Source organism: Eumetopias jubatus, unplaced genomic scaffold, assembly GCF_037043125.1.
Source record: "Eumetopias jubatus isolate StellerSeaLion01/CBP00866 unplaced genomic scaffold, mEumJub1_p1.0 scaffold_10, whole genome shotgun sequence".
NCBI lineage: Eukaryota > Metazoa > Chordata > Mammalia > Carnivora > Otariidae > Eumetopias > Eumetopias jubatus.
The window spans coordinates 115,154,506-115,180,245 of NW_028274816.1; the positions used below are offsets into that span (position 1 = coordinate 115,154,506).

The window sequence follows — 25,740 nt, forward strand, 5'->3', positions numbered from 1 at the left end:
CTCTTTATACAAAAACAAATGCCAATGCTTTTCCAAATGTTTCAAGTGAGGACTGCATTCTCACTGAAACTCAGCAGGGTACAGTGAAAGAACACCAGACTAGGAGTGAAGAAACCTGCCCCTAACCAGCTGTGGACCTCGGCGGTGGCTTAGTAAGGGGTGTGGGTGGTGGGAGTTGTCTGCCCTTTGCAGGCAATAAAGGGATGCACTAGAGGTGGAGAATTTTAAAACTATAATAAAACCCACTAAAAGCTGACCAGCTTTTTATCACCATAGGCCAGCAATTCTAAATAACTTCAGTAACAAAATCCTTCTTCCAATGGGGCTGACCTCTCCTAACCCAACATCATCTCGGTAACACCTGGACTTCAGAAAGTTTAAGTCTTTGACCTTGAGCTTCACACTCTGTAAAATGATGGGGCTGACCCATCTCTAAAATTCTGATTCAAGAAACAGCCAGCTCTCTATATGTGAGCTTGTTCAAATTCATTCATTTATTCATTCCCTCAGTGACCATTTATCGAGTACCTTCTATGTGCCAGGTACCCTTGATAGGGCACAGAATGTGTAAGACCCAAGCCCTGCCCTTAAGGAGCTCATGCAGGAGCCACTCTGCAGCTACACCTCCTAGACCAGCTCCCATGGTGTCTTCTCACCTCCTTTGAGGTATCTTCTTTGATGACCAGGCCTGGTCCCAAAGGAGCTATTCATAAGCAGAACCCACACTGGAGCTATTCATAAGTAGAGCCTGTGACTCAATCATCATCATGTCCCAGGGCCTAATTGTATAGCCTCTGGCTCTATAAATGTTTACTGAATGAGTAAATGAATAAACAATTGAAAATGGGGATTAATACCTGCCCAAGATACCATATTTAGTAAAGTGAATCATATAAAATTGTCAATACCTGAGTATTTTGACCTATAAAACAGCCATTTCATATGGTCCAGCCTGATACACAGGATTTATAAAGAAGAACATGGGCTGTGTGTTGGGTTTGGAATGAGAGATAAAGAGTGTCTACCTTAGAATCCCATCATAGAGGCCTTATTTCCCAAAGTCAAGAGGACCCCACTATGAGTTGGTTGTATTTATGTGAGTCCTTGCACAGGGGTTAAGGGCAATGCTGAACCATGTTCCAGATCCTGCTCATGCGGCCCTGCCTCCCACTTCTTAGCTGTACCTGATGGCTCTTCTCTGACTCATCTCCAGTGCTTTCTTCAGAGACTTGGGTGACAGGTTTCCAGCCACAGCCACTTCTTTTCCTGGACCTTTTGCCAAAATGTCCCCCTTCGAAGTCTCTCGCTATGGAAGACCTTGTCAGGGTTAGGCAATTGCCACTGGTGTCCAGCTGCTGGCCCGGAAGCTGCCTGACAGGAGGTACATAGCTGGAAGCTGGGGGGCCCAAGGATAAAGGGGAGTCATAGATGTTTGCGAACTCTCTTGAAGAAGCCCACAAAGACCTGCACTCCTCCTGCTCCCTCTGTATCATCTCAAGCTTATCGATTTTCTGTTGGATATTCCTAAGCAAATCGGCATTCTGGTGCATTAATGTCTGTGAAATCTTTAGATTCAGCACACACTTACTGATGTACTCCTCGGTCATGCACCTATTGCTCACATTGCCCTTGGCTTCTCTGGCTGGCTCGGGCAGGCCAGGTGAACTAAGAGAACCATTTTGCCAATCCCAGTCTTCAAAGGAGAGCTCTGTGCTAGCTTCTGAAGAGCTCTCGTCCTCATCACAAAAACAGCACGCCTCTCTCTCCATCTTTTCCAGCTCTTCTTCCATGGACTTCAGTTCATCTACCTGGCTTGGTCTAGCCCCCTCAAAGGATGAACCGGCTCCTGGAGGCTCCTTCTCTTTGTCATCTCCCCTGTCCAGGCAGCCCGAGTAGATTTCATTGATTTCGAAGCTACAGAGGCTTGCTCGACCTGGGCTGGGGCTCCTGGCCTCTTCCGCCACAGAGCCAGCAGGTGAAGCAGCGTCTTGGTTCTGAGTCTCCTTGGCCATCATACTTGGATCTAGGACTTGAGGATCTGGTATTGCTTTCTCGGTGGGAGAAGGGGGACCCCTGGGTGAATGAAGCCGACTCCCTGTTGGGAAGAATGGCAACATACAACTGATTAAAGTGATCACATGCAGCAGCTAAGCAGCCTTGCCATGTTGCTCAAGTGGTGTGAGAATAGAGAAAGCATCTTTTTATTTCCCCATTCCCTTCACAGGTGTGGAAGACTACCAGATACACTCACAGAGGGTGCAAGGTATTTCTAACAGATAAAAATTTCCATTTTGACATGAGTTGAGGTAGAAAATTGAGGAGAGATCAAATCCTGGGGAAAATGTTCTAAGCTTAAGTTATAGTGTGTTCAAAACACACATAACTCTCAGGACATGGAAATTACAGACCCCTAAATCTCAAGGACTAAATTCATAGCTTCTTTTTACATACAAAGGAGTTTGAATATTCATGTCAGTTAAAGTTATGCTCTAGGTGAGTATCTGATAAAAGTAGCCCTGCATCACGGGAAGAATGATAATTCAAAAAATAACCCCAGAACTGACCACCCATCACCCCTGTTGATGGTGTATAGCTTGCAGAGAACAGGATGGAGGAGCCAAAGTAATGAGATGCCATTCTGGAGGCTTCCAGACCTATCCAAAGAGACAGAGAGAGAATGGTCACTTGGCCTGGATTCCAGCTCTGTAATAAGCTCTGGAGTCCTAAGTAAGCCCTTAGTTTTCTCATCTGGAATATGAGGATATTAAACTGGATGATTGCAAGGTCCTTTTTAGCTCTGAATTCTAAGATTTCTAAATGTACTAAAAAGCTGTACACGGCTATAGGAAAAGGTTGGAGGGAAACACCAAAATATTAATAAATTATTTCTAAGTGGCAGAATTAAAATGGTAATTTTCTTCTCTGTATGATTTCAAGTTTTCTATAATGAACAGATAATAGTTTTGAATTTTAAAATCACCATTTTTATTTGGGAAGCAATTAAATCAATTCCTAAGAATAATAATGCTAGAAATAAACTAGTTGTTACTGCTAAGGTGTGGATCCAACCAAGGTGCAAATGGAGCCAAAAAAACTTAACTTAGTAATTTCAAAGAATCTTGATTTTTTTTCCTAAGGCATCCACCATTTCCAAGTGTAAGTGACATGTACAGTTTGGAGGAGTTGATTAGTTGTAGCTTGCAACTCTCCTAAAACATTCATGTCAAATAATGCTTAACCTGTGGGTTAAGGCCATACCCATTTCCTTTAGCTCTTTTATTTCCAAGTTAGGGGTCTCTTTCAGATGTTCTGAGGTCAGTCCTAGATAGACATTGACATCAGGATGGAGTTCATATTTCTGCACCTTGAGGCTCTCAGTTGGCTGAGTTCTCTGGGTTCCAAGAAAATCCTTCAACAAGGGAAATATCATTAAGGACATATTTATAACCATTTGAGTGTCGCTGGTTTTTTTTATTAAATTTAAGTAATCTCTATACCCAATGTGGGTCTCAAACTCATAACTCTGAGATCAAGAATCTCATGCTCTTCCAACTGAACCAGCCAGGTGCCCTGTCACTGATGTTTTTGAAACAGATCTAGTTATCAAATAAATCTTTCTTCCTCCTGTTGGGCAGACTGACTATAACCCAAATTAGCTAATTCACTGTTATTACCAATATTTTTAAAATAATAACAATAGGGATGTCTGGATGGCTCAGTCAGTTAAGCATTTGCCTTCGGCTCAGGTCATGATCCTGGAGTCCTGGGACCAAGCCCCATGTTGGGCTCCCTGCTCAGAGGAGAATCTGCTTGTCTCCCTCTGCCCCCTCCGCTTGTGTTCTCTCTCTCTCTTATTCTCTCTCTCTCAAATAAATTTCTTAAAAATTAAATTAAATCAAATTAAATTAAATAATAACAATAGCTCCCAGTCACTGAATCGCATTGTGTGCCTATGCCCCTCTATGTGCCGACCTTCCCCAGCTTCCTTCATCAATTCCCTGCTGCTCCCACCAAGTGAAGCAGCTTGGAGTTCCTTTTCTTGGGAGCCCAGAAAGAGAGTGATGAAATGAGGATTTTCAAAATTTCTTACAACTTGATCTCTAGCTTCTTCCTGGTCTCTAAGCCCCCTACACCACTGTGATGAGTAAGCTGAAATAAACTAACAGCTTCAGAGCTTACCTTTAAGTCATTCTTCAGAATGTACCGGATATCTTGAAGGTTCATAGTTCGGTCTTTCTGCTTGACCTGAATGCCTGACTTAACAATATCATAGTAAGGCTTTGGAAGCCTGACATCAGCTTCTAAATAATTTCCCAAGACTATGGTTTCTTTGATAAGTGAGCCATCTAAACCATTCCAGGGTATGTTATCTGTTAAGGAAAAAGTCATAGGAAAGAATAGCATTAAGAAATTATGTTTAAAAAAAAAAGAAATCAGGTAAAATTGGGTAACCTTAGTCAAGTCACTCAATCCCTTTAAATATTAATTTCTCTTTATAGAAAAAACTATCTGGAAGTCCAATCATATAAACGAGAAGCCACTTTACCCATTTAAGAGGGAAATCCCTGCTGCAGAAGAGTGTCAGAATCATGTGCGCGTGGACCCCCTGCTGGCGGACCTGAGCACCACAGCGAATGTTTCATGGCTTTAGGATCCGTAGCCCAGGGCATTCCTCTCATGGAAGGTGTGGTTTTGCCTCTCAGACTATAAACTATGCTAAGTGGGAAGGGACTCTCACTTACCCCCTCAGTGAATGTGGTTTTACTGTTATGTGTGTATGTGTGTTTCCCCTCTCCTCAAAGATCGTGTCTTCAGATATGTGATCACTTCCTTCACACTAGGCTCTTGCAGGTTTGGAAAGGTTTCCACATCTTTCAAATGACACTGCTTATATACACACTAAACCCTAGGTTTGTTTGATTTCATAGTTTACTTCTCCAAGGCCAGTCTTTTCCCCTCATTTACAAGTTCTTTTTTTTTAATTTTTTTAAAAGATTTTATTTATTTGAGGGATAAAGAATGAGAGAGAGAGACAGAGCACGAGCAGGGGGAGGGGCAGAGGCAGAAGCCGACTCCCCACTGAGCAGGGATATTGCCAAATGCAGGGCTTGATCGCGGGACCCCTGATCATGACCTAAGCTGAACCAACTGAGCCACCCAGGCAGCCCTCATTTACAAGTTCTTAAGGGGCATCTCACAGAGACCCCTAAGCACTGACAGCAATACTCAGTTCAAAAACTTTGCTTGGGTTAAATGCATTACCTTTGACAGGATGGTAAGTGGGCTTTGCTAAGGTTCAAAGAACAGGTTAAAAGAAAATGACTTCTGGGAGATCATCTCATATCTTCTATAAGCACAAAGAAGTTTCCTTGAAGAGATTTTCTATGTCTGCATTTTCATAAAACTAAGTAACTCTTAAGGGAAAAAAAATCCAACCTAAGAGTAGAGACTCTGGTCACAGTCAATGTGCTCTTGGATCTACCTGTTAAAATCTCCTGTATGATCATAGAAAAGCTGTAAACATCCGACTTCACTGTTGCTGCCTTCTGTAAGATCACCTCTGGGGCAGCCCAGTTGTACAGCTGGGTTGGGAGGGGCACTCGAGTCAGGTCCCTGTGTATACGTCCATCCTGGCTACAGAAGGAAACACAAGGTCAGGTTCATGTCTTAAAGGATCATTGTGAACATCGTACATTTGTGAAACATCTGCCTCTGAAGACTGGCAACCTCCTTGAGGTTCTAGAAACCCAGCTAGACACTGAGCTAACCCTCAAGGCCTGCTGTTCCAATCTACCAGAGTGGGCCCTGCCCACCCTCCACCGCATCTGACTGTTCTCTCTTGCTCATTCACTCAAGTCACGGGGGCCCGCTGTGAGTTTCTCCAATACGTGTCACCACTTCAGGTCTTTGCACTGCAAACTGGCTTCTTCTGCATGGCATGCTTTACCCAGAGATCCCAGGGTGACTGGCTGCTTCTTGTATCAAAGGTATTAGCTCAAAAATTACCTCCTCAGAGAGGCTCTCCCTGATCACCTATAGTCCTATTTTATTGGCTTCAGAGCACTTATTTTCTGAAGGTTTGTTCATTTATTTACTGCTTGCTTTCTTCTCCCCTCTGCTAGAGTCAACTCCATGAGAAGAGGCACCTTATCTCTTTCATATCATGTATAGCTAACCTTACATGAGGACCTCAATGCCTACTTTTGAATAAATGAGTATAAGACTCTTTCAAGACCCCATCAAGCCCCATCTGCTTTATCAAAGTCTTGTGGGACTCCTCCAATTCCTTGTGATTGCTTATTCTCTGAACTCTGCCCTCTTGGGACCAACCCTTCTCAGTTCAGTACTCAAAAGTGCACTGCCTGGCTTGAAAAACTCAACTTCCCAACTAGATTCCTTGAAAACTAAGTCAGATCATCCTAAATGTCTCTTGGGCCAACAAGAGTCCTCAAGGGGGTATGCCTGGGTGGCTCAGTTGGTTAAGCGTCTGCCTTCAGCTCAGGTCATGATCCCAGGGTCTTGGATCGAGTCCCACATCAGGCTCTCTGTTCAGTGGGGAGTCTGCTTCTCCCTCTCCCTGCTGCTTCCCCTGCTTATGTGTTCTTTCTCTGTCACATAAATAAATAAAATCTTTTAAAAAAAAAAAGAGTCCTCAGGGTGAGGTCAGCACTGACTTCTGTCTACAGCTGCCATGAGCATCTAATGAGATCTTGTGTGTGGCAACAGTCTGAGCCATAAAGGACATATAAGTAAGTTACTATTATGAATGTCATGGTAGGCATTTGGTAAAGACTGTAAACGGTAGCAGATCATTTTTTTTAAAGATTTATTTATTTTAGAGAGAGAGAATCTTGAGCAGACTTTCTGCTAAGCATAGAGCCTGACGTGGGGCTTGATCTGATGACCCTGAGATCATGACCTGAGGCAAAATCAAGAGACAGACATTTAACCAACTGAGCCACCCTGGTGCTCCAATAGTTAAATTTTTAAAAAAGCAAGTGACCAGAAGTTCTTTGCTGGTCTGGCAAAAGGTAGATTTGAAGGATGGGATGGGTGTCTCAGACTTTGAGCAAAGTTCCTTAAATAATATTTCTTCCAGCAGACCTTTTGGTAAATGGTAGTGAGTTCAGGAAACCATCAAGTTAGAAAAGTTGGTATTGACTTTTTGGTTGTACTGCTGAATAGTTAAGCGTGGCCCGGTATAGCATGAACAGCCTAGAGGCATGCCAATATCATATTAATATCACAGAACAAGCAATGGACTGTTTTACTATCAGAGGTATACTCTGAGGACCTAGCATGCTTGGCTCTTCACCTTGTGGGGTGGTTCTTCAAGGGAAACACTCACCTACCTTCTCAGGCCTCTCAGGCTTGTCTAAGGCTCTGGCAAGGGACAAGTCACAACCAGCATTTATATTCTTTCTCTTTTACATCCACTCACCTTCTTCTCTTACAATCCGCCTTCCTTCTCAGTTAAAGCTAGTTGGGGGGTGGGGGAGCTTCTTTACTGGCTGTCATTCTGGGGCAGATATTTTTCTAGGCTTCATCTCTGACATCATTAAAATTACATTTGGCTACGGCTATGTGATATCACTTGCAAGGTCAATTCCAGTTCTAAAGATTCCATTAAGGAGTAGAAGAATAAGAAAAACTGCTGTATCATTTTTATGCCACGAGATGGAGTGTTACCCTTGACAATGACACTCAACAAACCAACCAGCCCAAATAGAGTGTCACCAAAAATAAATGTGGAATTGAAAGTTACTCTGGATTCTTGGATCTCAGCTCATGTTATCAGTTGTCAAAGAAGGGTATGCTGTTGTGGCTGGAACTGCTTGCTGACTGATGTTTCTGCCTGAGGTTCCATTCTGAGGTCTACAAATCCAAAAGAAAACACACACCTTCCTACTCAGTTACCTCCAAGCCCCTTACCTGACCCATCTGTGGACCCCAGCTCTTTAGTGCATCTCATATTTTTCACTTCTATTCTGATTCCTTAGTCACCACCAGGCCCGGAAGTACGGCCTCCTATTTGGGCTTCCTACCTTTAACCTCCAATCCATTCTGCCCTGATAGCCAGGAAACATCCTCTACCACCTCATTCTAGCCACAGCTGGGTAACTTGAGACCATCTCTTCCCCTCTCTGGGCCTCAGTTTCCTCATCTGTAAAAGACAAGGCTGGGCTGAGCCATCTCCAAAGATCTATTTCACTCTAGGATTCACATTTCTATTGGAGAGCTCTGGCAGAATAAGCAGTCATGCCTCCCTATCAACAACAGATGGCGCTCCATCACCAGCAAATAGCTTGGACTCTAACGCAGCCTTCTGGAAAAGCCTCTTCTGTTATGGAAGGCAAAAATGTCCAAATCCCTTAGCTTCTACTGCTCCCGCACACAGAGCCAAAGTGGTAAATCCCATTCTGAACCATTTAAAGTTTCCTCATCATCTAGACTCTTCTGTTCATTTAACCGACGTTCAACTGAGCACTTACTATGTGGCAGGCCCTGAGCTGACAAGGAACATGCACAGTCCCTGCCCTCCCAGAGGTCACCCTCTGGTGGGACAGACACACTTGGCTGCGGAGGAACGGAATACACAAAGTGCTGTGGGGACCAGGGCTTCAGGATAGGCTTCATGGCTGTGGTGGGAGACTGTGCCTGAGGTGAGTTTAAGAGGATAAACAGGTGAGTGCTGACTATTCCAGATGCGGGGAGCAGCACCCAGAAATGGCCTAGACCAAAAGTGGCTTCGATGCCAGGCAGGGAGGGGGAAGCGACACGGCTGGCACTGTGATGGAGCCCCACCTTGGAAGGCTTCCACACCCTGCAAAATGCCTGGACTTCATCTTGTAGGCAATGCAGAGAGATGGGAAAGTTTAAACTGGAACTGAGAATGGACCAGATCTGAGGCTGAGCAGCTAGACTGGAGACAGGACTCACGTGGAGAACTGCTGCAGTCACACCCCAACTGTCCCCCTGCCTCTCTCTTGTCCCCTTTCAGCCCCTTCTTCACATGCAGGAGCCAAAGGGACCTTCTTAGCCTGTCAATCATTCATGACACCATCCTGCTCAAAAAAAAAAAAAAAAAAAGCCCTTCGTGTCATTCTTAGGATAAAAAATTCAAACTCTTCACCAAGGCCCACATGGGCCAAATACAACCAAGCCCCCTGACTCTGCTCTGCAGGCAGAAGGACCAGGGGAATGTGCAGTCTGGGAAGTGAGTCTGTTTCATTTATTCAAAAAACATATGCTGAGCGCTTACTGTGTGAAGTCCTGTTTTAGGCATTTGAGATACAGCAGTGGATAAAACAGAAATCCCTGCCCTCACAGAGCTTTTCACATAGTGAGAAAAATACATTACAGAATATGTGAGGAGCAATGACCAGCAAGAAACTGAAACAAAGCCTCAGTGATTGAGGGGGGAGGGGGCATAGGTGGGGGCAAAGGTAAGCTGAGGTAGGCAGGGCTGAGCAAGAGGTCTGCCCAGTGGCTGAAGCTTCACAGCAGAGCAGAACCAACAATGGGCTGAAGCTCAAGCTATGGAAGGCAGCAAGGAAGCACACGAGAGGTCCTCTGCCTTCCAGAGCCCAGAGACAGGAGACGGCAGGTACCCCCAACTCTCAGGAGGACTTTGACTCCTGCCAAATGGAAAATGAAGCCCACCCACCAACCCTTGAATGAGGGTGTTGTTTTTGTCTCTGCCCCCTCACTGCGCTGAGCCCCTCGAGGGCAGGGAATGTCCTTAGTGTCCACGCAGCCAAGTACCTTGCCCAGGAGTAGGAGGCGTGACCAACTGTAAGGCTCGTCAGCACCCATCACCTCTCTGTCCTTCCGGGATGCACAGCTATGACACATTTCCCAGCCTCCCTGCAGTGAGGAGGAGACTACAAAGTGGGAAGCAATGATATAGCCACTTCAGGCTGGCCCCTAAATACCACGTGCCCCTCCATGCTCTCTCTTCACTGACCAGCAATGCAAAGACCACAGTGGGGGACTGGGACTTGGAGACAGCAGAACTATGGATGGGAGGAACTTGGAACACAGTGGGTGCCTCCCTCCAACACACACACTACACTGCAATGTGAGTGAGAAACACACCTTGGTTGTGTTAAGCCACTGAAAATTTTGAAGTAGACAGAGCATTTACACATACTGGCTAATAGGGGCCCTTGCTTGTTAAGTGTTTATTAAAATGAGAATGTCTTGAGCAGAAGCAACTTCCCCAAAGTCCTTCTAACCTTGGCAGACAGGGCAAGGCATTTGGGAAACCTCTTTCCCCAGTGATTAACAATTCAGACCACCAATGATGAAGAGGCCCGCCCAGATCAGATTCTTTCTCTACAGCACCTACCTTTCTGTCATATACTCCAGGTTGGTTAGCCTTGCTTCGCCTGTGGAGACGATGTGGATGGCATAGGAGCTGAGGGAGCGGTGGATAAACCCCCGGGAATGCAAGTATCTCAGGGCATCGGATATCTGGAGCAGCAAGTGCACGATCACCTCCATGTGCAGCACGGGGAACTGGGAGCGCTGGAATCAAGGGGTAAAACGGCCAGGAGCAACAGGGCTGGGCCCCGGATGAGGCAGAATGCTTTGCAGTTTCCAGTCTTTTCAACTGATCCTCACAGCTACCCCCAGTCCCCATTTTACAAATGGGAAACCTCATGCTCAGGGAAGTTAAGTGACTGGCCTAAAGTCCCACTGACCCAGGGGCCCCTGGCTCCAAAGCTGGACTCCTTTTCCTGAACTGAGCTACTTTACACCACAAAAAAACGAGGAGAAAATTCTCAAAGCCTGGTATGTGTCTCCAGGGTGGGCTCACCACCACCATCCCACCACCAATGAACCTGCCCTGCACCACCCCCCCCCCATTCAAGCCTGTGCTGCCGGGAGAACCTGGAAGCCTAAAGGATCAGTCCAGCCCCTGCCCCAACAAGAGGATTGAGCCTAAGAGGAAAGAAATACGCTCACACCAACGTATCTGGCTGATTAAATTCATATTGATCTCTCCCCAGAGAAAAGGCATTCTTTTGAAAACAAAACAAAACAAAACTTATTATTGAAGTATGACTGACATACAATATTGTATTAGTTTCAGGTGTACAACACAGTAATTCAAGAATTCTATACATTACATAATGCTCACCATCTGTAAGTAAGTAGAGTCACCATCTGTCACCATACACTATTACAATATTGCCTACACTATACTTTCATCTTCATGGCTTATAATTTTATAAGGTTAAGCTTGTACCTCTTAATTCCCTTCATCTATTTTGCCCATCCCCCACCCGCTGCCCCTCTGGCAACCACTAGTTTGGTCTCTGTATTTATGAGTCTGTTATTGTTTGTTTAGTTGGTTGTTTTTTTAGTTTCCACATACAAGTGAAATGATATATTTGTCTTTCTCTGTCTGATTATTTCTTTTTAAGATTTTATTTATTTAGTTGACAGAGAGAGAGAAAGAGAGGGAGAGCACAAGTAGGCAGAGTGAGAGGGAAAAGCAGGCTTCCGGCTGAGCAGAGAACCCCATGCAGGGCTCTATCCCAGGACCCTGGAATCATGACCTCAGCTGAAGGCAGATGCTTAACAACCCAGGCACCCCTGTCTGACTTATTTCACTTAGCATAATATTCTCTTTAGGTCCATCCACATTATTGAAAATGGCAAGATTTCATTCTTTTTAATGGCTAATACTCCATATGTGAGATATATATCTCACATTATAATAATTTCACATTATATATATGTATATACATATATCCTATATATTATACATCCATATCATATATTATGCACATACATATATACACATACATATATACCCACTCACGTATATATATCTCACATCTTCTTTACCCATTCACCTGTTCATGGACACAGGTTGCTTCCATATCTTGGCTATTATAAATAATGCTACAATAAATATAGGGCTGCATATCTTTTTGAATTGGTATTTTCATTTTCTTTTTAAAGATTTCATTTATTGGGGCATCTGGGTGGCTCAGTCGTTAAGCATCTGCCTTCAGCTCAGGTCATGATCCTGGGGTCCTAGGATCGAGCCCTACATCGGGCTCCCTGCTCAGCGGGGAGCCTGCTTCTCCCTCTCCCACTTCCCCTGCTTGTGTTCCCTCTGTTGCTGTGTCTCTCTCTGTCAAGTAAATAATAAATAAAATCTTTAAAAAAAAGATTTATTTGAGAGAGAGAGAGAATGAGCAGGGGGAGTGGCAGGCAGAGGGAGAGAGAGAAGCAGACTTCCTGCTGAGTAGGGAGCCCAATGTGGGGCTTGATCCCAGGACCCTGGGATCATGACCTGAGGCAAAGGCAGACACTTAACCGACTGAGCCACCCAGATGCCCCGGTATTTTCATTTTCTTTGCATAAATACCTAGTAGTGGAATTGCTAGATTATATAGTAATTCTATTTTTAATTTTTTGAGAAACCTCCATACTATTTTCCAGTGGTTGCACCAATTTACATGCCCACCAACACTGCACAAGGGTTCCCTTTTCTCCACATCCTCGCTAAACTTGTTTTTTCTTGTCTTTCTGATTCTAGCCATTCTGACTTGTGTGAGGTGATATCTCACTGTAGTTTTGATTTGCATTTCCCTGATGATAAGTGATGCTGAACATCTTCTCATGTGTCTGTTTGCCATCTCTATGTCTTCTTTGGAAAAAATGTCTATTCAGGTCCTCTGTCCATTTTAATGGGATTATTTGGCATTTTTTGTAGTCAGTTATATAAGTTCTTTATGTATTTTGGATATTAACTCCTTATCAGATATTTCATTTGAAAATACCTTCTTCCATTTAGTTGGTTGCCTTTTTGTTTTGTTGATTTCCTTTGCTGTGCATAAGCTTTTTATTTGGTGTATTTCCAGTAATTTATTTTTGCTTTTGTTTCCCTTGCCTGAGGAGATATATCCTTAAATATGTTGCTAAGGCCCATAACCAAGAGATTACTGTCTGTGATTTCTTTTAGGAGTTTGATGGTTTCAAGGCTCACATTTAGGTCTGCAATCCATTTTGAGTTTATTTTTGTGTATGGTGTAACAAAGTGGTCCATTCTTCTGCATGTGGCTGTCCAATTTTCCCAACAACATTTGATAAAAAGACTGTCTTTTCCCCATTGTATGTTCCTGCCTCCTTTGTTGCACATTAACTGACCACATAAGTGTGGGTTTATTTCTGGGCTCTCTATCCTGTTCCCCAGAGTAATGGCTTTTTTTTTTAAGATTTTATTTATTTATTTGACAGAGGGAGACACAGCAAGAGAGGGAACACAAGCAGGGGGAGTGGGAGAGGGAGAAGCAGGCTTCCCATGGAGCAGGGAGCCCGATGCGGGGCTCGATCCCAGGACCCTGGGATCATGACCTAAGCCGAATGCAGATGCTTAATGACTGAGCCACGGTGCCCCAGAGAAATGGCTTTTAAGGTAATGGCTTCATCAAATGACAAGAGAAGAAAAGAGAGGGATGAGGAGGGAAGGAGAAATAACACTAATGGGAAGTCCTCAGGCAGGAGGAATGGTTAGCCATTTTGGGGAAGGACCCTTCCTGGAGGGTCTCTTCTCATTCTTGCCCAGGGTCTGTAGAACAAAGTCATGCAGAAAGAAAAGCAAATGCTTCAGAACCTCTCTGAAGCCACATCTCAGCCCAAAGCACACTTCTTTAGGGAGTCTGTGGGCCCTGGAAGATGTTCCCATAAGGAAATTTGAAAAGTGAGAGGGAGTGATACAGGTCTGTATATAAACAAACCTCTATCTACAGCAAAGGTCCTGAAAGACACAAGTGAAAATACAGGGAATTAAAGCCAGGGGTTGGCGCATCTGGGTGGCTCAGTTGGTTAAGCATCTGCCTTCGGCTCAGGTCAATGCGGTGGAGCCTGCTTCTCCCTCTCCTTCTGCCTGCCACTCCCCCTGCTTGTGCACACATACTCTCTCTGTCAAATAAATAAATAAAATCTGTAAAAAATAAACAAATAAAGCAAGCAAGTAAGTAAACAAGCAAGCCAGCCAAGGGTTGTTTGATTACAGTTAGCTAGAAATGCATCTGTTTGTTTTCTAGGTCTGTTGAGCTCTTAGAGTTCTGATGAAAAAACAGGACAGACAACAATAAAATTACACTAGTTCCAGCCAGGTGCTTATCAGCCTTAAATGGTGCATATATAGCCCTAGAAAGTAAAGAATGAGGAGGTTTATCTTCCCGCACACATTAATGGAAACTTCACTGCTGGGGTAGGGGAATAGGGCAATGGGGAGAAGTGGGGAGGGCAGCAAGACAAAATCCCTGGAAACAGCCATTTACCCGTTCGTGGAGGACACTGAACAGTGTGCCGACAGTGATGCGCTCATACACAAGGCGGGTCTTCTCTAGGTCCTGGGACAGGCACACAGCCATCAGCTGCAGCAGGTGGGGGTGCCGGAGCTTGCTACAAAACAAAAGCAGCTTCAGATAAGGCAGAGGGAAAAGAAGATAGGAGGAAAAAATGGGTGCTTTCCTTCCTTCTAGGCCCCTTGAACACATTCTAAACAAATAGCATTTGTACATTATGTCTTTCTAAGAAAACGGGGGGGGGGGTAGGGGGTAGGGGAATCTATGGCCTCTCACTGATCAAACCCTGAGGACTCAAGAGTCACCAGTAACAACAACATTGTTGCCAAGAGCTACAGATCAGGCACTTTACACACATCATCCACATCCTAATAACCACCTGTAAGAAATATATATATCCTTCTACTCATTTTTGAGATAAGGAAACTAAGGTCAGGGAGATGTCAGGAACTTGCCCAAGGTCACACACCCCTCAGTCTCATATCAAAGTCCACATTGTGTACATGTGTCCTTCCAGCTTCCTTGGGTCCCTTTACGCTGACTTCCTCAAAATGAAGAGGTTGGCCTCTAACACACCTCTTGCAGGGGTTGGGTGGCCTACTCAAGGAACCAGGTCCACTCACTCAGCAGTCCCAGAGTGAAACCATGAATCAAGATCCTGCCTCAGCAGGAGCTGAAGGGCTGACCCTGGAGCCACAGGAAACCCAGGGTAGAAGGTACACCCTTGAGCATGTCCTCAGTAGCAGAGACTCAGTTCCTCAGTTGTGTGGATCTCATGCACAGCCATGGTCTATGAAGACAGGACTATGCATGCTGTCCTGATGGGCACAAGGCCATAAAGGGGAAGGGCCTCAGGGGGCTGCTGAATGGGAGGCTTGACCATCAGAGACACGGGTTATGGGAAATCAATCAACTAAGAGAATTAAGCCCCTCACCACCACCATCCCCACCACTCTGGCTATTCATTAACCCCCCTTCTCTCTCTTGGTAGCCCTTGGAAGTCAAATGAACCCATTCTAACAGTCAGGAAATACTGAGGCTGAGGGGGGCTGGTCTCCACACCCCAAGGACAGTACTGTATAGCCCTGAACCTGGGTCTGTAAAGAGACCTGGACTGTAATGCACCAGGCCCCTGGACTTTCTCCTCACCTGCTGTGCTCCTGCTCTGCAATTAACAAGTCAGCCAGCCTAAGCCTGCTGCACTGAGGGTGGGTGGGGAGATTCAGCTCCTTCACTGTGACCCTGCTCCCGTTCCACACCAGGCTACAAGGACAGGAGAAAGTGTGAGCAGCGGGGAGTGAGCAGCTCTCCCAGCCGAAGACCAGAGAAGCGGTATTACAAGGAATCTATAAAGCGCCCCCCCACCCTGCACCCTTGAGTCCTCCCTCCGCCTCCCCTTCTCCCCCCCTCCTCCCCCTATCATAAAGCACCCTGGGGAACTTAGTATAGGTGGCAAGAAGTCACTGAAGGATTCAAGGGAGGGAGTGACTCGATCAGGTCTGCATTTTAGAAAAACAACAGCACCAGCAGTGTGGGGAATGGTAGGAAGGGGCATCAGAGAATGGGGGGCTGGCTAGGAGGCCAGTCTGGGTGAGGGATACTGATGACTTGGACAAAGACCACAGCAGTAGGACAAAGAGGAGGGGGGACCTGGCTACAAATCTGTGGCACAGGCAGGAAACAAGGGTGTATCTGTAAGGGACAGAGGGCCTCAGGAGGCTGGCAGAGGCCTTTTTGGAAGAGTGCTTCTTTGAGGCAGGGAAGATATATCCAGGTTCTAGGAGAGCAAGAGACCTTGGGCAGGACAACTCTGCCCAAGGCAGGACTGAGAACACCCCCAGGACTTCTGTCATAGCCAAATCCCCTTACTGCCGCTCCTGCTGCAGTTGGCTGCTGAGAGCTGCAGCTGATGCCCGTTCTGGCTTCCACAGAAGCCTTGATCAATACCCTCTGGCCTAAATCAGAGGCCAGAAAGTCACCACTAAGCTTCCTGAAACTCTCTAGAAAACAGAGAGGTTAGAACAGCATCATGAGTCGTTCTCAATGGGGCAGGGGAGGAGGGGGTGGAATCTGGCAAGGCCTGTAGACACTCTGGTTGTCACAGTCACAACTGTGGGCGAAGGGGGTCAGTGGAGGCTGCTACTGGCATCTAGTGAGTAGAACCAGAGAATGCTCTTAAACCTCCTACAATGCACAGGACAGCCCCCAGCAACAAACGATACCAGCCACAAACATCAGTGGTGTCCAGGTTGAGAAACCCTGATTTAGACATCTGTTTTTCATGTTTCCTTGTGTTGGAGGAGAAAGCCTCCACAAATAAGGGAGTCACATGAAGCCCACCCTTCCTGTGGGACTACATCAGACCTCCCACGGGCCAGCTTCTGCTTACTTGGTCATGACCATGTAGGGGCCACTAAAGAAAGAGAAGGTAGGTTCATCATCAGCTTGAATCACTTCCTTTTCTCCAATTACTGGGAGAGATCCTAGGTAGGCCAGCTGTGCTCCCCCTGTGAGATAAAACTGAAAGCAAAGCACAGTGTCAAATCAAGGGGAGAAAAGAGGAAAAGTAAAATGCCCCAAGAATCTTGTCAGTCAGCTAAAATAACAATAGGGGCTACTGACCAACTTGCTGAACTCCCCTATGCCCTGGACACTATTCTCTAATTTTTATTCTCTTTAGTCTGCCTAGAAACCCTGCAAGGTTGTAATATTCTTTCTCTTTCACTATTGAGGAAGCCAAGGCTCATGAAAAGAGGTCAGACACCTGTCTGAAGTACCAGGCTGAGGCTCAGGCCCCCACAGAACCCCAGCCCATGTGCGACCAAAGCCAACACTCCTTCTCCCCACCTCCCCACCAAGGCTGCCTTGGCACAACCAGCAGACGTAGGGCTAGAGACTAAACTGTCGGCAAGCAGCACCCAGACACCCAGCTACATGCCCAAACGTCTCTCTCTGATGGGCAGAACCAAGAACCTAAAAGATACTATTTTCCCTCAAAACATTTCTCAGTTCAAAATCTCAATTCCTTAAAGGCATTCCAATAAAAACTTATGGAGGGCAAGTCAATCACAAATAAGACCCAAGGGGAGAGGGGCGGGCGCGTGGCTGGCTCAGTCAGAAGAGCCTGCGACTCTTCATCTCTTGGACTCGATATCTTGATCTGCGGCTCCTGAGTTCAAGCCCCACACTGGGTACAGAGATTACTTAAATAAATACATAAATAAACTTAAAACACACACACACACAAAGATCCAAGGGGTCAGTGTAGCTCTCTGCTTCTCTTCAAGGAGACAAGTCTGGGGCCCTCACTGGGAATTAATTAAAGGATCATTTTCTAAACTCCCCAAATGTAGCACAAGGTCATTCAAGGGAACTTCCCAGGGCTTTCTCTATTTTTCTGTAAGGACAGAGCACTGACGGGTCTCTGTTCTGCAGAAGTGGTAAAAGAAGGGGCGCCTGGGTGGCACAGTCGGTTAAAAGTCTGCCTTTGGCTCAGGTCATGATCCCAGGGTCCTGGGATCCAGCCCTGCATCAGGCTCCCTGCCCAGCAGGGAGTCTGCTTCTCCCTCTGCCTGCCACTCCACCTGCTTGTACTCACTCTGTGTCAAATAAATAAAATATTAAAAAAAAAAAAGTGGTAAAAGAAGAGAACTACCTCTCTGAAGAGGATAAGGAAGGAAGAGCTGCGCAAAGTTGGGGGTAGGGGGTCAGAGCCAGGGCCAGGTGGCTCTCCAGTTGGCCCTGCAAATGCTGGGTGTCCCCGGTAGCCTCTTACCTTCCCAAAGCCAAAGCTGTAGATATTTTGCGCAGAAATGACTCCAGCTTTAAACAGACGATTAGGAGAGCCATTAGGGTTTCTAGAAATAGTTTTAAATGGAAGAAAAGTTAAGAATTAACCACCCATATCCAGAGGAACAATGCTGAACCAAGCTAGGATAATGTGTAGTTCATTTTGTCTTGACTACTTTTTATCATGGAACTACAGATGATATAACAGCCAGCCTGTGAGAGGGCCCTGTGATTTCTACCTCCTGGTAATCCTGTCTTTGTGAAACCCCTTACAGGTCAGATAGGGCAGACCTGTTAGCCCAACTGGACACTGAAGAAATGACAGAGTGGTTGAATTCCAAGGCTGGATCCATCAGGGCTTCTGTTCCGATGATGCTCCGATTACCTGCTCTGAAGGCGGCCAGCTGCCATGTTGTGAGGACACTCCAGCAGCCCTATGGAGAAGCTCAACACCCTGGTCCAATCTGTCAGCCATGGGAGTATGCCATCTTGGAACTGGATCCTCCAGTCCCAAACCTTCAGATGATAAAGCCCCACCTGACATCTTGACTACAACTTTGTAAGAAGCCCTGAGCCAGATCCATACAGCTAAGCCATTCCCTGAGTCCTGACCTACAGAAATTGTATGAGATACAAACGTTTATTGCTATTTGAAACTGCTAAGTTTGGGGAGGTTGGGGGGGATTAATTCAGATGGTCAAAGCTGGAAAGAATCAAAACATACTTTATTCAACTTTTATTTTTATAGATGGGACAAATGAAGCCCAGAGAGAGAGGGAACCTGTTAGCCGGGGGTCACAGAGCAGCAGGAGAGACCAGACCTTGATGCTGCTCATTCAGCCACTTCTCTTCCCATATACCACATCCAAACCAGCACCTGCACACTGGGACCCCCATTAACTGAAGGTGTCTTGAAAGGAGTGGCTTATTTCTTTCACTCCCAGAGGCTGACACAGTGCCATGCACGCAGCAGGTTCTCAGTTAATGCTTTCTGATTCAGTAGTTTGGGCTCAGACTGAAGAACAAAACATTCTGCTACTGCCAGAGCCATGTTCCCTTCCTCAGCAAATGGCAAAGGAGCTGCGGGTGACAGCGTGCACTCATCCTCACCCCATGTGAGCTCTGTGAGGCTCCATGTGCCCGTTTTTCATGTACAGAAGTAAATTCTTTGATTTCTGCTTTCGGAAGTACTTCCAGGCTTTATCTCCTTGGCAACTCGGGCCAGGCTGTCCCTTCTGCACATTAAAGTGCTAGGAGGTTAAGTGAAGATCTAGGGGACAGCAACTGTTTCCTGAGCAGGGGAACAGATTTTGAGGTGGCAGCAAGGGCAGGCCTCCCCACTGGGGCTGCCCAGCTGTGTGAGTGGCTCTTTGGAGGGCAGGAGCTCTGTTTAAGCAGGGACCCGGGCAACAACTGCACTCAGATCAACCACATTTCTTGCTCTTTTCCCTAAATTCTTCAGGCCATGTCTATGTAAGCTCAGCTGGGTGGAGGGGAGAAAACAGACTCCGCTTATCTACAACCGTACAACCATCCGTTCTTCTCAATTGTCTTTCCCCCAACCAGGCTCTGAGATGTAAACACGTACCTGTGAGGAATCTTATCTGACATGGCACCACTCAGGTCTGAGAGGCCAATTCTTATCCCATGGACTCATGTGGTTTCTTTACATTAAAAAAGGGAGATGTGCGTACTTCCACTCTACTTTCCGTTAGGCACTCTGTGGTCCAACCCCATAAAAAGAATAATGTTTCATCTAACTATAAAATATGAGAGACTCCATTTTGAAGCTCCGTCTTTCTTTCTGACTAATGAACTCCTGAACTGGGACAGAAGCAGCAATGGTTTTACAAGAAGTTGCCCATGAAATTCAACAGAACAAAAGGTATTCACACCATAAAACTGTTGGTATGAACTTTAAGACAGAATAGTTAATGAATGCCTACCAAGAACAGCTCCATTTGATAGCACCAATAAAATAGGGAGTAATTAAAAACAGCTCAAGCAGTTAGCACCAGTTAACAAATTTTTTTTCTCTTCTTTTCTTTATCTGTTATATAATTACCCCCCTTCTTTCTCATAAAAAAGGCTCACTTTCCCCACTTTTCTGCTGGCTACCAGAATCTGTGCTCCCTGGATTGCAATTCTGAGACCCCCAAATAAAAGGCCTTTGTCTCTTGTTCAGTTTTACCTCCTTTTCTCAGTTGGCAGTGTTCAGTCTTATTAGAAACAGGCAAGAACATATATAAATAAAATCATTACAAACTGGGACAAGTCTCTCCAAACGCTGAATGAGGGAGCTCCACACAAGGGGGAGTGGCAGGGGCAGGCAAGGAGGTGACAGGAGTTGAACCCAGTAGGGCCTCCAAGGTCAGATAAGGGATTTGGGAGTTTATCCTGATAGCTATGGAGAATGCCCTACCCTAAAGGGTTTTTAGCAGAGTGGCACAACTCGATTTCCATTTTTTTTTAAGAATTTATTTATTTATTAGAGAGAGATACAGAGCACGAGAGGGAAGAGGGTCAGAGGGAGAAGCAGACTCCCCGCTGAGCAGGGAGCCTGATGCGGGACTCGATCCCGGGACTCCAGGATCATGACCTGAGCCGAAGGCAGTCGCTTAACCAACTGAGCCACCCAGGCGCCCTCGATTTCCATTTTTAAAAGGTTGTTCTAGGGGCACCTGGGTGGCTCAGTCATTAGGTATCTTCCTTCGGCTCAGGTCATGATCCCAGGGTCCTGGGATCGAGCCCCACATCAGGCTCCCTGCTCAGTGGGGAGTCTGCTTCTCCCTCTCCCACTCCCCCTGTTTGTGTTCCCTCTCTTGCTGTCTCTCTGTCAAATGAATAAATAAATAAATCTTTAAAAAATAAAAGGTTGTTCTAGATGCTGACCCACAAGAGGGGCAGCAAGAGGAGCAGTTAGGAATAACTAGTCCTCAAGGGAATTAACTCATCTTTCCTGAGAAGCCAGCGATATCCAGCTCATTGGAAGAAAACCAGGACTTGCTCAGGGCAGGACAGAAGAAAGAGGGAGACCATGAGGGTGTGACAAGTCTAGAGACACTGATTACAGAAAGTCATGCCATCAAAGAAAATTAAAATGGAAAGGATTCTGTGCATACAAACCCTAAGTCAATAACGCCCTAAGAATTTAAAAGAGCTAGGTAGTTGAGCATGGAAAGAAGCCTGAGGTCCACCTCCAGTGATGGGGGCAGGGAGGCTGCCCACCCAGCTAGCAGCAGTTCTCTCACACCAGCTTAAAACAGCCTGAGGAAGGTTAAGTTAAGCATTCATGTTTTGCAATCTTGGGAATAAAGGAGCTTTCTCTCCATGCTTTGGGAGATGACACAAAAGTCAGTTGGCTGCTCTACTGAGGAGTTTTCTGCTGAGCTCCTCAGACCCGAAAAGTTCTTTGTTAACCACTAACCTCAGGGTGGTTCCCAATAGAGCCCAGAACTCATTTCCCCGCCCAACCCCCCACATTCCTGCATGGGGGCAGGGCCGCCAAAGGTGCTCCTCTGGCCACTTCTGCAGTGGCCACATCCACTCTGTCAGAGTTCACCACTTAGAGTGGGCCAGATGCCAGATGGGACCAACACGGAGGAACCTTGGTGGCCCATGTTGCAGGGCTCCTACAAGGAAGGCTGGGGTGATGCCAAATATCCCACTCTGCTCAAGGCAGCACTCACCCCTGTATGAGACCGCCAAACCGGGGTGGGCCACAGATGAGCCGCTGAGGGGAGTCGATCTTCTTCAGGAGGTCATAAGAGAAACCCTGTATGATGGCCTGCATGTGCGAGGCACAGCGCTGCATGAACTCCACCATCTGCAACATACCGCGGAGATGTTCAATGCTGCAGCGAACTAAGAGCTACCCTGGCCTTCAGTGGACCTGGAACACTCTGACCTGAAAGATCTGAGGAGCCAGGAGTCCCTGACAGGGAAATCTGTGGAAAGGATAGGGCCCAGGTGATTTTTTACAGGTATGGAGATGTTTCCAGGGAGGTGATTTGGCAATAATTTCCTCCAACTCCCTGTTCCTCAAAAAGTTGAAAATAGAGCTACCCTACAACCTAGCAATTGCACTACTGGGTATTTACCCCAAAGATACAAATGTAGTGATCTGCAGGGGCACTTGCACCCCAATGTTTATAGAGCAATGTCCACAATAGCCAAACTATGGAAAGAGCCCAGATGTCCATCAACATGTGAATGGATAAAGATGTGGTATGTATATACGATGGAATACCACTCAGCCATCAAAAAAATGAAATCTTGCCATTTGCAACATGGATGGAACTAGAGGGTATTATGCTAAGTGAAATAAGTCAATCAGAGAACGACAATTATCATATGATCTCATATGTGGAGTTTAAGAAACAAAGCAGAGGAGCAAAGGGGAGGGGAGGAAAAAATAAAACAAGATGAAATTAGAACGGTAGATAAACCATAAGAAACTCTTAATCATAGGAACCAAACTGAGGGTTGCTGGAGGGGAGGGGGTGGGGGGATGGAGTAACTGGGTGATGGACATTAAGGATAGCACGTGATGTAATGGACACTGGGTATTACGTAAGTGAGGAATCACTGAACTCCACCTCTGAAACTAATAGCACATTGTAGAATCCAATCTACAATCTACATGTTAATTAATTGAATTTAAATAAATTACTTTAAAAAGGAAAAAAATTTTGTCCAACTCCTTCAACAGATGAGGAAACTGAGGCAGAAGGAGCAAAATTACTTGTCCAAGGCCAACAGCTAATGAGTTGGAGAACCAGAAGGAGGGAATGGAGGACTCTGCCCACCTCCCTTTTCCCCCATGTGCCCAGTATTGTGCCTGCACTTTACGCTTTACATTTGTTATGTTATTTAGACCTCATTCGAACACATCACACCTGCCAGTGTGTGGCCTCAGCAAGTTACAAAATGTCAATGGGCCTCAGTTTCCCCATCTGTAAAATGGGGACAATAACAGTATCTCATTGACAGAGTTGTGAAGATTAAATGACTTAATATTTAATTAATTTAATTCAGAACATTTGATGTGTAGTTAGTGCTAGTTAAGGGTCAAAATTACAATTATTCTCCCTCTTCACTGAATGGATGACCAAAAAGTTTCACTAGATTTGCCTGAGGTTTTATAGCTGTTTAACTTGCTTCAACCCAGGCCTGTGTATCCAGTGCCAATGCCAAGGCCACTGCAAGCCCTGTGCTGTCCCCACGATCAGCCCTTCCCTGCCCCCTGGGCTCCTGACTCCCAGCTCAGTGCTCTGCCTTGGCTGTGGCTACAGAGCAGGCCCATCCTTACCGCGGTGCTGCGCTCCTTCCCTGCCGTCAGGGCCCAGGTCTGCGGGTTTCGACCCTTCTCGTCATGGAGTCGAAGATCACCCCCTGCATCCAGCAGTTTGCTGAGGATCCACTGATTGCCTGAAAATGCTGCTGCGTGAACAGGAGTGCTTCCATCGAAGCAGCGGCTGGAGGGGGAGGTGTTAGTATCAGTGTCCATAACATTCCTGCCTTCCACAGAGTGGGGTGGGGGGCAGTCAATGGGTGACACAAGGCTCCCTTTCTACAAAGGCAACCTTTGGAAGGAGGATTATAATACCATTTGTGAGGCTGTGCCAATAGGAGCTTTATACACATCCCCTTTTTCCATCCTTACCTCTACCCTTCAAGGTGGTATCATGTTCCAATTAATAGATGAGGAAACAAAAGGGCAAAGCTGAGATTCATACTCAGGTATGGGTCTGGTTCTAAATCTGGTGTTCCCTTCCCCATTGCCTTTTGATACTGGCTGCTCTGAAACAATTTCTTCATGACTATAGCGTCCTGGGGTCGGGGTGGTGAAGCACAGCCCAACCAGAGACCATCCCTCTCTATCTCCCAAGTCCTACAGTAGAGGCCCGCAAAACCCTAGCACCAGCAATCCGATTAAGAATCCACAACTCTGGGGACGCCTGGGTGGCTCAGTCGGTTAAGCGTCTGCCTTCGGCTCAGGTCATGGTCCCAGGGTCCTGGGATCAAGCCCCGCATCGGGCTCCCTGCTCAGCGGGAAGCCTGCTTCTCCCTCTGCCTGCCACTTTCCCTGCTTGTATTCCTGCTCTTGCTATCTCTGTCAAATAAATAAAATCTTTAAAGAAACAAATCTTTAGGGACGCCTGCCCTTGGCTCAGGTCATGGTCCCAGGGTCCTGGGATAGAGCCACTGTTAGTATCAGTGTCCATAACATAACCTCCCGCTCAGCGGGAGGCCTGCTTCTCCTTCTCCTACTCCCCCTGCTTGTATTCCCCCTCTTACTGTGTCTCTCTCTGTCAAATGAATAAAATCTTAAAAAAAAAGAAACAAAAATCTTTAAATAAATAAATAAATAAAATCTTTCAAAAAAGTCTCCCAGTCCAGACCCCTAGTTCTCTTGCTCAAAGGCAACTACTGTTACATGTTTTTGTATGCTTTCAGAAATGTTCTCTGCATATACAGGGAGGAATAAGAATATGCTATGTAAACTGTTCTGCATTTAAGTCTTTTCACTTAACTGTATCTTGGAGAAATTTCCATATGACAATATACAAGTCACCTCCATTGTTTTTAACAGCTGCATAGTATTCTAATGTATGTACCATAATTTAGTGAACGGGCCACTGAGTGTCAGAGTATACACCAGACTAAATCAGAACCTGCAAGCATGAGGCCCAGGAATGTGTGCTTTTTACAAGTTCCCCAGGTGATGCCAACAAGGCTGGCTTGCACCCACTTGATAGCTCATTATGAGCTCTCTCCTACTGGTAGTTCAGTCTCCTATTGCACACTGCACTGTAAGAACCATAAAATCCTCCTAGAGGTTGAAACTAGAGGCCTGCAGAGTGATTTGGCAACTCAGAGGCATGTTTTATTAGGTTGACATAGTGTTTAAATAAGGAATTTAAAATAATGGACAAGGGATACATGGGTGGCTCAGTAGGTTAAACATTTAACTCTTGATCTCAGGGTTGTGAGTTCAAGCCCTGTGCTAGGTTCCATGCTGGGTGTAGCACCTACTTAAAAATCTTTAATTAATAAAATAAAATAATGGACAATATTTAACATTTGGGAGATTTCACATTAAAAATTGGGATTTTCAGGGGCACCTGGGTGGCTCAGTCAGTTAAGCCTCTGCCTTCGGCTCAGGTCATGATCTCAGGGTCCTGTGATAAAGCCCCACATTGGGCTCCCTGCTCAATGGGCAGCCTGCTTCTCCCTCTCCCTCTCCCCCCAGCTCATGCTCTCTCTCTCGCTCTCAAATAAATATATAAAATCTTGGGGCACCCGGGTGGCTCAGTTGTTAAGCATCTGCCTTCAGCTCGGGTCATGATCCCAGGGTCCTGGGATCAAGCCCCACATCAGGCTCCCCGCTCGGCAGGAAGCCTGCTTCTCCCTCTCCCACTTCCCCTGCTTGTGCTCCTGTTCTTGCTCTCTCTCTCTCTGTCAAATAAATAAATAATAAAAAATAAGTAAATATATATATGTATATATATAAAATCTTAAAAAAAAAATTGGGATTTTCAGCCTCTTGGAAATTTAGAAGATCTGGCCTTCCTGGCTCCCTTTCCTACCCAGGAGCAACAAATACCTAACC

General features: G+C 45.8%; 1 protein-coding gene across 1 annotated transcript in view; it reads right to left on the minus strand.

Moving 5' to 3' along the window:
* The window catches only part of TEX14 (testis expressed 14, intercellular bridge forming factor), an 86,063-nt gene that overhangs the window by 32,134 nt on the left and 28,189 nt on the right, over window positions 1-25,740 (minus strand). Inside the window, exons 3-13 of the mRNA XM_028109397.2 lie at window positions 23,437-23,602; window positions 21,815-21,951; window positions 18,112-18,193; window positions 16,726-16,856; window positions 15,486-15,599; window positions 14,310-14,433; window positions 10,352-10,530; window positions 5,483-5,634; window positions 4,180-4,370; window positions 3,259-3,409; window positions 1,185-2,095 (exon numbers count right to left, since the gene is read on the minus strand). Coding sequence (XP_027965198.2) covers window positions 1,185-2,095; window positions 3,259-3,409; window positions 4,180-4,370; window positions 5,483-5,634; window positions 10,352-10,530; window positions 14,310-14,433; window positions 15,486-15,599; window positions 16,726-16,856; window positions 18,112-18,193; window positions 21,815-21,951; window positions 23,437-23,602 — 2,338 coding nt within the window. The remainder of the gene's footprint in view (window positions 1-1,184; window positions 2,096-3,258; window positions 3,410-4,179; window positions 4,371-5,482; window positions 5,635-10,351; window positions 10,531-14,309; window positions 14,434-15,485; window positions 15,600-16,725; window positions 16,857-18,111; window positions 18,194-21,814; window positions 21,952-23,436; window positions 23,603-25,740) is intronic.